Here is a 13,369-nt window from a genome sequence, read left to right as displayed (position 1 = left end):
GCCTTAGACCCACTCACAGAAGCCCATGGGGTTCGATAGAAACCAGGTTAAGAACCACTGCTCTGCAGTCAACATCCTTTGAAAGACCTAACATACCACAAAACCTACAGATATGTGACAGAGCTGTATTCACGTACACTGCTACAGTCCCTGCCATTATTGAATTAAACGGTGGTTCGGTAGTCTATGCTTGTACTTTAGTTCACGAACCTTGAGTTGGTTAAACTTCACCAAGTCACTATCACAGCTGAAAGATGACAGCAGACGACGTTGTTCCGACCTGAAGTCTGATCCAGCTCGAAGTGCAGCCGGCTGCGTCAGGGGTCCCTGTGGGAGAGAGCACATGCTTATGCTACAAATCGTAATAAATGGAACCTAAAGCCAACAAACTTTGCGATATTAAATACTTGATAGCTTGTCGACGGAAGCTCAGTAAATCTTGCTTGGTTACGATATTCAAGTTTATCCCTCCAGTTGATTTTGTAGAAGCCCTCACTGCGAGCTGAACCTGTAATGTGGTATTGCTGCCATGACTGGTGTTCTTCGTTAATCTCTATACCTTTAGTCAGTAAGCAGCAGTTAAGTATGTAAAACAAATTGGGTATTGAGAACATTCCTAAAGTCTCATGTGGAAAAAATATGCTCACACCAAAAGCAAACAGAAATACAACTTTACTAATGTACTCGATGACACAGAAAAGGATATGAGGATGGGCGATCCAGAGGGTGTCACTAAGCCAGCTGCACTCATCATCCCGCTCTTGCAGCCTTTCATAAGTGCAATGCAGCAACCTCCTATCCTCTTCATCCAGACCGTCCTTCCATATACTGTGAAGTATCCTCCTCTCCTCTCGCACTGACCGCAATTTGTGAGGACTACGACAAGAGTAGTGGTGGATCGCCCAGCCTCTTTTTCTTCTCTTCCACTGTTTATGGCTCCTTTTCGTTTTCCTCCTACTTCCCTTATAGAGAAAACCCGGCATGTTTTCCAGTCTTTGCAGAGGTATCTCTCTCATACCTGACCATGTTCTCACTCCTCCGTCATCAGAGGAGGACTCAGACAGGTCACATGGAGATGACAATCCAAGGAAATTGTCACATAAATGGGATTGTGAAGTGTTCACTATATTGGTCTTTCTTCTACGGACTAAGGCTCTTCGTTGGAGAATGATATCTCTTCCAGGGGTCTTTGGTGGTAAGACAAATTGATGTCTATACAGTGATGAATTTCTAAAATGTGTAATGCTCTCAAGTCTTGGTGTTGCTGAGACCCTCACACCACTGGTATGATTCAGAGCAAGTATGTCCTCTCTACCTGGGGTCTTTGGTGGTTCATCAAACAATAAAGATACACCTGCTGAAGCAGATGATGGTAGATTTAATTCACTCACAGTTGGCATTAGACTGTCATCCCCTGATTCTTCACTTCCTAATTGAGATGCTATTCCCTTGCCTGGGGTCTGTGGTCGTTCTACCTCCGTCACATCTGGTGATGTTGGTTTGCTTCTGATCAAAAGGTCAGGATCACTATCAGATAAACAGCCGGTAGGAGTGAGAGGCCTCGAGATGTACTCTAAAGATTCAAAGGTCCATTCACGCCTCTCTATTTCCACATCAGGTTCCACAGGCACTGTTACAGAGATGGTTAAAAATAGAAAATCACACATTTTGAAGTTGTTTATACAGATACATGGGGGGAAATAAGTATTTAGTCAACCACTAATTGTGCAAGTTCTCCCACTTGAAAATATAAGAGAGGCCTGTAATTGTCAACATGGGTAAACATGAGAGACAGAATGTGGAAAAAAAAAAAAACAGAAAATTACATTGTTTAATTTTTAAAGAATTTATTTGCAAATCATGGTGGAAAATAAGTATTTGGTCAATACCAAAAGTTCATCTCAATACTTTGTTATGTACCCTTTGTTGGCAATAACAGAGGCCAAATGTTTTCTGTAACTCTTCACAAGGTTTTCACACACTGTTGCTGGTATTTCGGGCCATTCCTTCATGCAGATCTCCTCTAGAGATGTTTTGGGGCTGTCATTGGGCAACACGGACTTTACACTACCTCCACAGATGTTCTATGGGGTTGAGATCTGGAGACTGGCTAGATCACTCCAGGACCTTGAACTGCTTCTTACGAAGCCACTCCTTTGTTGCCCTGGCTGTGTGTTTGGGATCATTGTCATGCTGAAAGACCCAGCCACGTCTCATCTTCAATGCCCTTGCTGATGGAAGGAGAATTTCACTCAAAATCTCTCGGTACATGGCCCCTTTCATTCTTTCCTTTACACAGATCAGTCGTCCTGGCCCCTTTGCAGAAAAACAGCCCCAAAGCATGATGTTTCCACCCCCATGCTTCACAGTGGGTATGGTGTTCTTCGGATGCAATTCAGTATTCTTTCTCCTCCAAACACGAGAACCTGTGTTTCTACCAAAAAGTTGTATTTTGGTTTCATCTGACCATAACACATTCTCCCAGTCCTCTTCTGGATCATCCAAATGCTCTCTAGCGAACCGCAGATGGGCCTGGACGTGTACTTACTTCAGCAGGGGGACACGTCTGGCAGTGCAGGATTTGAGTCCCTGGCGGCGCATTGTGTTACTGATAGTAGCCTTTGTTATTGTGGTCCCAGCTTTCTGTAAAGCATTCATTAGGTCCCCCCGTGTGGCTCGGGATTTTTGCTCACCGTTGTTATCATTTTGACGCCACGGGGTGAGATCTTGCATGGAGCCCCAGATCGAGGGAGATTATCAGTGGTCTTGTATGTCTTTCATTTTCTAATAATTGCTCCCACAGTTGATTTCTTTACACCAAGTGTTTTACCTATTGCAGATTCAGTCTTCCCAGCCTGGTGCAGGTCTACAATTTTGTCTCTGGTGTCCTTCAACATCTCTTTGGTCTTGGCCATAGTGGAGTTTGGAGTGTGATTGACTGAGTTGTGAAAAGGTGTCTTTTATACCGATAATGAGTTAAAATAGGTGCCAATAATACAGGTAACGAGTGGACCCTTGTTAGACCTCATTAGAAGAAGTTAGACCTCTTTGACAGCCAGAAATCTTGCTTGTTTGTAGGTGACCAAATACTTATTTTCCACTCAAATTTGGAAATAAATTATTCAAAAATCAAACAATGTGATTTTCTGTTTTTTTTTTTCACATTCTGTCTCTCATGGTTGAGGTTTACCCATGTTGACAAGTACAGGCCTCTCTAATCTTTTCAAGTAGGAGAACTTGCACAATTGGTGGTTGACTAAATACTTATGTGCCCCACTCTATTTTTAATTAGCTGACAAATTACCTGCAGGGTCAGCATATGATGGTGGCTCTTGATAAATGCACTGTTTTTCCCCTGCTTTCTCTCCAGTACATGAATCTGACAAGTCCTGGTGTAACATTTCCAGCTGAGCACCAGGAGTGAGTGGGGCTGAGGGTGTTACAGGAGGCTCAAGTTCCATGGACTCCTCATCTGATATTACTATACACTCCAAACCTTCATCATCCTTGACATCATCTAAATCATCTTCAGAGCTGAACTCAGAGTAGGATAAGTCTACACAACTCTCTGAAGTAAAAGAGGACGGGGAGTCTGAGTCGCCTGAGGATTCTTTTGACGAGCCAGACTGTGAACATGTTTCTACAAAGGCACAACAAAATGTGGTAAACATCCAGAAAGGCATGAGTAGAACATGCATAACTTTTCCCAACGTACCACTGCCAGCGGAGAAAACATCATCTGGATCTGGGCACGTGTCTTCAGATGATGTGTGTATTTCAATGTCCTTCTCTTCATTCTGATGATTACCGTCATCATTGTTTACAAGATCTTCCTTTTCACACTGAGACAGAAATTTAATTATCATTAGACAAATTTAAATTTTTATCCGTTGACAGCACTAGACGTCCAGTCCATTTTGACTGGGGGTGTGTGTGTGAAAGAATGAAGTCTTCTCGGCTTATATGAATTGGACATCTATCCATACTTCACTATCAGTTGACAAGACAGCTCCTACAGACATTGCGCCACGGCTTCCCGTCGTTGCAGCTTTCACTGCGATAAACTCAAACATGTTGCGTTCTAACGCAGGATTTAGGTGGAAACAGGACGACGGTTTTAGTGCATACAAGCAGGCAGGAATGTCTCAAGAGTGATTTGGTCGAGGATTCAAGGTAATTATTATATAAAATAGCACCATGCATGCTCTTTGGGTCGTTGTGAAAAAAATGAAATGAATGGGGGAAAAATTAGCGTAACTGTAGCCCAAATATTTACAGAAAATGAATGATAACTGCCCGTTTTTTTTTTTTTTTTTGCTTTTAACCAAGAATGTAGACTGTTTTACGTTCATATGCATACAAATTCTGGAATTTACACATTTATTTATAAGAATTTTCAACATAAAAAGCTCTTTATGTGGTAAAATGGACGCCATGTTGGATTTTGTATTCATACACAATATCGTACCTTTACATTCAAATAATCAGGTAATTTTTGGCTAACTGCCGGTTTTTGGGCAAAAAAACTAGTAATTTAGACATGCTGCGTCCATACAATTTTTTTTATTTTATGTAACATTTCAATTTAAAAACGACGAGGGCCAGATAGCCGGCATGACGTGCTAAGGCAATAGTGACATCAATTCAACCTAAAAAAGTTGTGATTGCACATAGAAAAATGCAAAATTTGCTTTTGTTGAGTAAAATTAAGACTCCTAAAGTATAAAGAGATAGATAAAAAAAACAATAATACCTAATCGCAGCCGACAGCCGCTACAAACTACGCCCACATAATGCTACGGTAGATATCACATGTAGAAAGAACTAGATGCGAAAAAGACGGACTCGGCGGCGTTAGCAGCACATGTATAGAAAACTAGATGCGAAATGACAGACACACCGGCATTAATAAACAGCCGCCATCTTAAAGCAGTAGACTTCTCTGGAAGGCTGTTGTAGCGAACCTTTCGAGCAAACCTAATTTTTTTTTATCTACAATACTCCTAAATCGGCAAAATCTTGACTTCAATCTACTGTATCTTTAAATGATGAGACAGTTTTAAAACTTTCACATGTCGAAAGTAGACAGAATGGAAATTATGGAATAACGGGAGCAATTTTAACCACTTTAATTGAATGTAGTTTAAAGCTGCTGATACAGAATGGGGACTTGCGTATTTTATTTACTGTTCTGAACTGGTAACTTGATACTGAAATAGTTGTTTATTTAGGCCTGAGATGATTTTTGTAACTACTGTAAGAAACATTAAAAGCAGCTAATAGCTGGGGGGGTAGGAGTAGGTGCATCAATAAATGATTTATAATCGAATCGTAGCCTCTGAATAGTAATTGAATCGTTAGGTGCACCAAGATTCCCACCTCTAATCGCCATATTGTGAGATAATCGTTATTGCGAGCTGTTTATCGCAAATCCTACTGTACCGAGAGGTACTTAAAGGTTCCCACCCTTAAAATTCAGGAATAACTAATTTTTCATTCATTTATTTACCAAAATGTGCACTTCATCTTCATTAGGTCCATCCTTTGACTCTTTATCTGTTACACTTTCCTTTTCCTCCACTTGACGTATGTTGTATTCTTCATCTTTGTCATCATCATCATCACTTTCAAGTCGTCTTGCGAGTCTCCGTTTACGACTGAGACAATATGTCGGTTCCAACACTTTGTCCCCTTCAGTTCCATCTAAAAACACATTGGATAAAAACACCACATAAAGAAGGTTACTAATCCTCAAACAGCATATGAATTAATGTATTTAAATAACTGACTTACCAGGCTCTTTACTTTCTATCACTTCTAGAATTGCAGGATTGTCATCTCTTTTCTTCTTAATCTATGTTGGAAAACATTTTTTCTTAATTTCATTGTTCTGTTCTGTTTAAAAAAAATCTAATTTAAATGTAAATCCAACATTCTTAACCTTGAAGGAGGGCAGAGGAGGTTTCTTGTTCTGGCCATTGATGCTTTTCAGAGGATTTATACTGTTGTTTTTCTTCTCATTTAAAGGCAAAGCCAATGTCTTTGATAGATAAAACATAATTATATGAAGACAAAAGAAGTAACAGTCTAGTATACGACGAGTGGTAAGTAAATGATGGTATTTACCTTTCTTTTCTTCTCTTGATCATCCCACCAGTCTTCAAACACGTTGAATGCCACTCCCTCAATCATTCTGCGTGTAATGTCTTTCTTGATAATTGACTTCAGTTCATTCATGAGCGCCTTTATAACATTTTTAACTGTGACATGATGATGTTTTTCTCTCATGAGTGGGTAGTCTGGAGGTGGTACTAGAGGCTTGACACAAGAAAAATGTGAATTGGTGTAATGTGGTCCACAAGGTGGTGGCTTGCCCTGGTCCATCAAAGGAGGTTGGGGTACCGAGAAAACAGAAGGGGATGAAACTGAGGCAGTAGAGGTGTGGATGCTGCTATGATGGCCAGGAGGAAGGGTCCGGCACGGCAGTGGAATTGGAATGGTGCCATTTTGGAGGCTTTGTCTAATTGGGGGAAATGAAGGAATCAAGAAACTTGAAGGTGTAAATGGTGGATGGAAATCTGCAGACATGATAGCAGGAGAACGCAGGGGCTGAGAAAAAGACGTTTCAGAGTTCCCTTCATCCACATTTGATAAGTGAAGACCCTAAGAGAGACAAGAAGAGCTCTAACTGGAGTGTGATACAACACTAGATACACCACTACAAAATATATTAACTCTTTTTGAAAATGCTTTGCTAAATAATGAAATGGATTACCTTGGGACGCAGTGCCTCGGAATTCTGTGCATCCGTTTTACTGTTTCTACCCATGGTTTCTTCATATTTTGTGAAATTACACACAGAGGGACACTCCACATCTCTTTGGGATGTAAGAAAAAAAACAGCTTGGGAAGTTTCATCCTCTTCAACGAACTGTGTTGGACTGACAGTCTTTAAAGTCTTGTCTGAGCTATCTACGAGTTGGGAGTTCAGGAGTAAACTCGGTGAGGTTGTCAACAAACTTTGTATGCGGGCATCTAGGGTCTGTGGTTGGGGGGTTGTACGGACAAAACTCCCTTCGGACTTCGGTAAATCTGCTGTGTCTGCACAGTTGCTAGGTGGGAAGGCCACGTCTGCCTGCTTGTTGGCTGCCAGGTTGGTGCTCAGGGTGCTCAAAGAGTTTATAGTTAATGAGGTAGTTTTGACCACATGCATTGATTCTGGGCATGGGGACATAAGTTCAAAGGTTTCTTTTGCATGATTCTGAGCGTTTTCAGTCTTCTCCTTTGGTGTAATATGCTTCGTACTACTCTGGGTAAACAGTGGGAGGGAAGGAGGAAGTTGGTGGTTTTTAAAATTTAAATTCACCTCAGGGATTTCACTAGCTCCCCAGTGAGACTTTGTGGATTTACGAAAGCAAATCTCTCTTCTGAGTGGTTTGTGAACACTGTAAATCTGGGGCTCCCCCTGGAGGATTGGAGTGCCCTGAAGACTGGAGTAGCATGAGTCCTGGGAGAGAGGAGTCGCAGATAAGCAAGGAGTGCGGGGGGTTCCCTGCGAGCCGGGAGTTAGCCCAAAGCTAAAAGGAGTGTCCTGATTAATACTGGAATACGCTGTGTCGAGAGAGTGTGGAGTCATTAAGCTGATTGGGCTATCTTGTCCCTGTGGGGGAAAATTGCACTGTAAAAAAGCAGAAGGTTTATTTTTTTTTCGGTCAAATTTTGGGAATGACACATTTTGAGTGTGAGATATGTTAATATGATATTTTTTTCTAATAACTTTATAGCTCTTGGAGTTTAAATGTGTTGAAAGCCCCCAGCATTTGCTCATTAAATAAAACAAATAGTATTCGCACTGGATGTCAGCAAATACCACACATACCATTAAATTGTCGATTAAGTTTTGAAGACTTTCGTCATTACTTCCCAATGGTAAACTCCATGGAGTGTAGAGACCGTTGTAGAGAAGCTTGAGGTAGCGCACCCTGTTTTTACCTGTTGAATGATAGCAAACAAGTCATGATTTAAAAATAATAATAATAATAATGAATTTTTTAAAAATCCTTTCAACATACATAAAAAGACTCCTTACCTTTTGGGTCAATTTCCACATGGATAATGTTGCCCATCACTGAAGTTTGGTTGAGGTGATGAACGGCGTCCTTTGCGGCCCTCACAGTGTCAAAAACAACTTTTGCAATACCTAAGTGTTTCTTGTTCTTTGGATTGTAGAAAATTTCCACTTCTTCAATATGGCCATATTTATTACACATATTAGTCAGGAAGGCCTTGTTTACATTGTCATTCAGCCTACAAAATGTCACTTCTTTAGGAGGAACAGGACCTATGTAAAACTCATCTATCTGAAAAGACATGCGAAGAAAAACACATTTTTATCATGAGTGGTACTGTTATTAACAGGTCAAATGACTATTTTTGGTAATTAAAAAAACACTTTACCCTCTAAAGACCTGGCGTCCACATACGTGGACCTCACAATTTGGGTCAGGTAAATATTGCGGACTACGTCTGTGGTCCCCAACCTTTTTTGCATCACGGACCGGTGTAATGTAGACTGTAATGTGGCTGAAAACTACACTTTATGTTTTCTAGCTTTTAGCCATACATTATGCAGACTGGACTTAGTTGTAGGCGCCTCTTCTGGCTAAACAGGTGGCCTTTTCCCCGTAAAAAAGTTGTCCAGATAAGTCGGTGCCCACAGCACACAGCCAACAGCAGCTTAAGTTACTGTTTACATTGACTGACGTTGAGCTGCTATAGACCCCACTCACATGACGTCACAACCACGCCTCCGCGCCATATTGTCCGTCTACTGGTCGTGTTTACGCATTACCGCTACGTAAATTCCCCTATTATGGCATGTTTTTCTGCTCGTTAACATTAATAATCAAAATGGTGAAGGCGTGTGTGGCGGTTGGTTGCAGTAACAGAGAAGATAGACGGAGAGACTTGAAGTTCTACCGTTTTCCGAGAGACCCGGAGAGGAGAGCGAGATGGACTGCTGCAATTCGACGAGAAAACTGGGCACCAAACGATCACCACAGACTATGTAGTAGTCATTTCATACCTGGTAAGATGCATTTAATATATATTTAGAGGGTTTTGGGCTGACAACCACAATTAAGATCATTACGAGGCTAATCGCCGACAACATACAGTTTCAAATTCAAGATGTTTATTTCTTCCGCCATCATTTTTAAAAAAATAATATTTAGCTGGTACCAAGTGAAATAAGCTGGCCTCGTCTACGGATCATCAGTTAAACAGGGGTGTCCAAACTTTTTGCAAAGGGGGCCAGATTTGGTGTGGTAAAAATGTGGGGGGCTACCTTGGCTAATTTACGTAGAACAATATATTTAAACAATTTTTAGCAAGCCCTTCTGTGTGTCACATTTGCTTTCTTATTATTTTTTTTAATTCATAATTTCAACAATCTCGCCTTTGTGGCGTTGTCTTTCGACACTCGGGCTCTTGCGAAATACTGCTGCTGTGAAATTAAACTAGCTTCAAGTTGCTATAATTTCTCGCTGCGTATCTTCCTTGTAATGTTGTCGTACATATCAGCATGTCTTGTTTGGGAATATCGCGTCACATTGAACTCTTTGAAAACAGCGACTGTCTCTTTGCAAATGAGGCAGACACAGTTGTTTGTTATTGTAATGAAGAAATAGTCCAATATCCACCTATCCTTGAAGCGTCGGCCATCGCAGTCAAGCTTTTTTTTGATTGATTGTTGCCATTTTAGAAAATTGGAATTATAGGGTCACATTAGGTAATGTTGCTTAGAGTACTGCTCTTAAAGTTTTTCAACGTTTCGTGAGAACAGGCTGAGTTTCTCTGGACAAGATAGTTGTAGATATCAGGGTAGCAGATGTCAGGCAGAGACGGCGAAGACAGCGGGTCGAAAAATATCGATTTAGGCATCAAATATGGATCTGGTGAATGGATAGACTGAAGCTTTTCCACATAACGCCTTTTATGCAACGCATCCAATGAGTTTACAGCGTCTGAAAGCACCGGGGCTTCCAAGAATTGCATTATAAATTGCACGACAAATTGAAACCATTGAGAATACGGATAAACAATGACGGACAATATGGTGGCCGGATACAGCTACACGTCATTGTGTGACGTTGGTGAGTGGGGTCTATTGGTGTGCAATCACCCCAATAATGGTGGCCAACCACTAGATGGCGACGTACACAAATTTGTACTTTGATTAGTTAATAGAGTAGACAGGCATATTGATGTGTCAAGAAGCACGGGCCAGATTGACAAATCATTGACACATCATTTCTAAATTTCTCTGCTGCCCGGTAGCAAATGCGCAACAGACCGGTACCGGTCCCCGGCCCGGTGGTTAGGGATCACTAGTCTACATGATGCAAAATGTGATCTCCACACACAGTGTGTGAATGCCATGTCTCAATTGTAATAACATTTTATTATTAATTATTGCTGCACTATTTTTATATTTGTAATGAATAAATAAACTATACATTTATCAAATGTTAATTTAAAAAGGAAATTAATCAAATTGAAATTAATAAAAGGAGAAATAGAGTGATCCCTCATTTTTTGCGGTAGTAGCCCCCCCCCAATTTTGTGTGTGTGTGTGTTCAATGTATTCAGATTTAGCATTGGAAAGAGATAAATATAATATATGTTTTTTCACTTTTTTTCCTCAAGTCTAATTAAAAAAAACTTTTATGTACAGTGGTACCTTGACACACGATCGCTTCGACACACGATTTTTTCAACATCGGACGTAAAATTTGACTCGCCAATTGTTTCTACATCGGGCAACAAGCTCGAAATACGACAACATGACAGCGCCGCAGATGGACGCACGGTGAATTTGCGTTTGAGAGAAATCGACACAGGTTCTAAGAAGGTTAGTGCAGGTGCTGAAACAAGGAAAAAGGTGACACTTACCATTGATAGGAGGACGGAAATGATAGGAAAATATGAGCGTGGGGTGCACATCTGTTAACTGGCTCAACAATATGGCCGTAGAATGTCTACTATCTCCACAGTCCTCCTCCGACCTCTGTTCGCAAGTCTTTATAAGTTAAGGTGACAGTTATTATTGTGGTAACATCGCCAAAGAAATCGCCAGCTTCGTCAGGTTTTTATCATTTATTTCAGAGCTTGTGCAACACAACACGCCTACTGTTCACCACAGTTGACGGTGTTCTCAACAAAACATTAAAGGAGAAAGTAAAATCTCAACCGCACCTCTCCCTCTTTCTGTCACATCAGCGACGTGGTGCGTTGAGGTACAGCATGCAAAAAACGTCTGCCACATTAGAACCCGATTCGTTACATTGTTACAGGAATTATTATTGTTATTTTATTATTCCGGTTTTTATTAGTAATGTATTTATTTTGCTATGTGTAATTGCCATTTGTAATAGTGCAAGCAGTATTTATTAAGGATTTAGTGTAGGTTTTTGGTCGGTGGAACGAATTAATGGAATCATAATGTATTCTTAAGGGAAAATCCTGCTCAACATACGACCATTTCGACTTAAAAACACAGTCATGGAACGAATTAATTATGTATGTAGAGGTACCACTGTATATATATATCTTTTAATAAATGGGCTTTAATCACTTCAAATGTAATAATTATGATAGGTTTTAAACATGTTACTGTCCCACCGAATTATTTTCAAACAAGAAAAAAAGTAGACACCAAATCAATTTTAAAAAAAGAGAGAAAATGCTCGTCTTTATTAAATATTCCATTGAGTGATTCCACTCAAATCTGCTCAAGCTGCTCGCGTACACACAATGAGTTGCCACAACAACTGTTTAACAAGTGCAAGTCCCGTGCACTGCCTGACCAAGAAAAGTGGCAGGAGTCCGCGATGGACTGAGGGCGCAAAGTTTGAAGCGCGAAGTAGCGAGGGATCACTGTACACTCTGGTTATGGTACCCAGTTAATCTCTAAAGATGATTTTTTTTTCATATTATTTAATTTTTTTACCTGCCACTGACAACAAGAGACGTCCAAATTATTTAAACTGGGAGAAGAGCTGTGAAAGATCATTTTTCAGTGCCATTGACTGCGCTAGACGTGGAAGGGCTGACAACGATCATTCACTTCCACCTCTCCCAGTCAAAAATGTATTGGACGTCTACCGCCGTCAATGCCAGCCTATAAATTAAACGAGTGCACTATAAAGAGTTAACTGCAGTGGCATTGGGTACATAAGCGGAGTTTAATGGGGAGCCAGGGGGCCATCCCCGCCCCCAATGGCCGAAAAAAAAAAAAAAATATATATATATATATATATATAAATTGTAAAGCAATAAAGCAAACAACAAATGTAAATGAAATGAACAAAAAAATATTTTTTTTTATAATGGGTCAAAATTATTTTTCGAACAGATCATGTGACTAGCACCTTAGACGGTTCATTTGCTTTGCATATTATTTTTTTAAAAAATAGAGGAGGGACATTTTATTTTGCAAATGATTTTTTCCGTTTTTGGAAAATATTTTTTTGGATTGAAGCAAATTTTGGGGGGATTGAATTATTTAGACACAAATGTCCTACCCATAGTATGGCCCAAACACAAAAAAGATCCAAGATCCAGGATACAATTTTTGACTGGGGTAACTACATTGGCACGACACGGGCGTACCATATTCAATGGATGACCATCTTGGCAAAAAGCATAGCTGTCCTAAGCATCCTGATTTAGAATTGCCCTCAAGAATGATGGCAAACAAAAATAAACGCTCATTTTAAACTTATTATTATATTCTTGTAAGTTGATTTTATTGATGACACTGCGTTCTGGGGTCATCAACATGTTGTGCCCTCCCTGGCCCAAAAGTCACACTCCGCCTATGATTGGGTACCTTAAATTTGGGAACCGAAAGGTCATTCTTGACGCATTTGCTCCACATGCGGCAGATGCGTGGATCTCTCACAGAATCCACTGGAAACAAACCCAGGTCGTCGACCTGTTGGAAAAACAATGCACCTGGGATTGTTCATTGCAAAATAACAACAAAAAATCTTACGAAAGTGTATTTTATTTCACTAACGGGAATGTTAAACTCGTGCCCATCATAGCGGTACACTTTGTATAGTCCTTTTGTAAGCACGGGATCAATCATCAACTTGCAACTTCTCCAGGGCCGACGTGGTGATTCTCTTTCAAAAACTTGTTTTTCGCTTTCCATTACATTCTTTCTCACCTGCAAAAGTGAGATAAAACCCCGGGGTTGCTATTTGCATATGGACTGTTTTCGCGATGGAGAGCTACACGCCCCAACAGGTGAAGCGGTGATGCAGACAGCATCACCTGTAAGCTCTCTTCACACAAGTACCGC

General features: G+C 40.5%; 1 protein-coding gene across 1 annotated transcript in view; it reads right to left on the bottom strand.

Moving 5' to 3' along the window:
- The window catches only part of LOC130913405 (histone-lysine N-methyltransferase SETD1B-A-like), an 18,010-nt gene extending 4,791 nt beyond the window's left edge, over window positions 1-13,219 (bottom strand). The window contains exons 1-14 of the mRNA XM_057832010.1: window positions 13,082-13,219; window positions 12,893-12,997; window positions 8,090-8,360; window positions 7,880-7,992; window positions 6,776-7,678; window positions 6,127-6,663; window positions 5,942-6,040; window positions 5,794-5,854; window positions 5,510-5,703; window positions 3,716-3,842; window positions 3,305-3,640; window positions 677-1,630; window positions 408-553; window positions 211-327 (exon numbers count right to left, since the gene is read on the bottom strand). Of these exons, the coding sequence (XP_057687993.1) occupies window positions 211-327; window positions 408-553; window positions 677-1,630; window positions 3,305-3,640; window positions 3,716-3,842; window positions 5,510-5,703; window positions 5,794-5,854; window positions 5,942-6,040; window positions 6,127-6,663; window positions 6,776-7,678; window positions 7,880-7,992; window positions 8,090-8,360; window positions 12,893-12,997; window positions 13,082-13,219 (4,101 nt within the window). The remainder of the gene's footprint in view (window positions 1-210; window positions 328-407; window positions 554-676; window positions 1,631-3,304; window positions 3,641-3,715; window positions 3,843-5,509; window positions 5,704-5,793; window positions 5,855-5,941; window positions 6,041-6,126; window positions 6,664-6,775; window positions 7,679-7,879; window positions 7,993-8,089; window positions 8,361-12,892; window positions 12,998-13,081) is intronic.
- Between the last annotated feature and the right edge of the window lie 150 nt (window positions 13,220-13,369).

This window comes from Corythoichthys intestinalis, chromosome 3 (genome assembly GCF_030265065.1).
Source record: "Corythoichthys intestinalis isolate RoL2023-P3 chromosome 3, ASM3026506v1, whole genome shotgun sequence".
Classification (NCBI taxonomy): Eukaryota; Metazoa; Chordata; class Actinopteri; order Syngnathiformes; family Syngnathidae; genus Corythoichthys; species Corythoichthys intestinalis.
The sequence above is the reverse complement of the archived record's forward strand: the minus strand, read 5'-3'. Positions and strand labels throughout refer to the sequence as shown.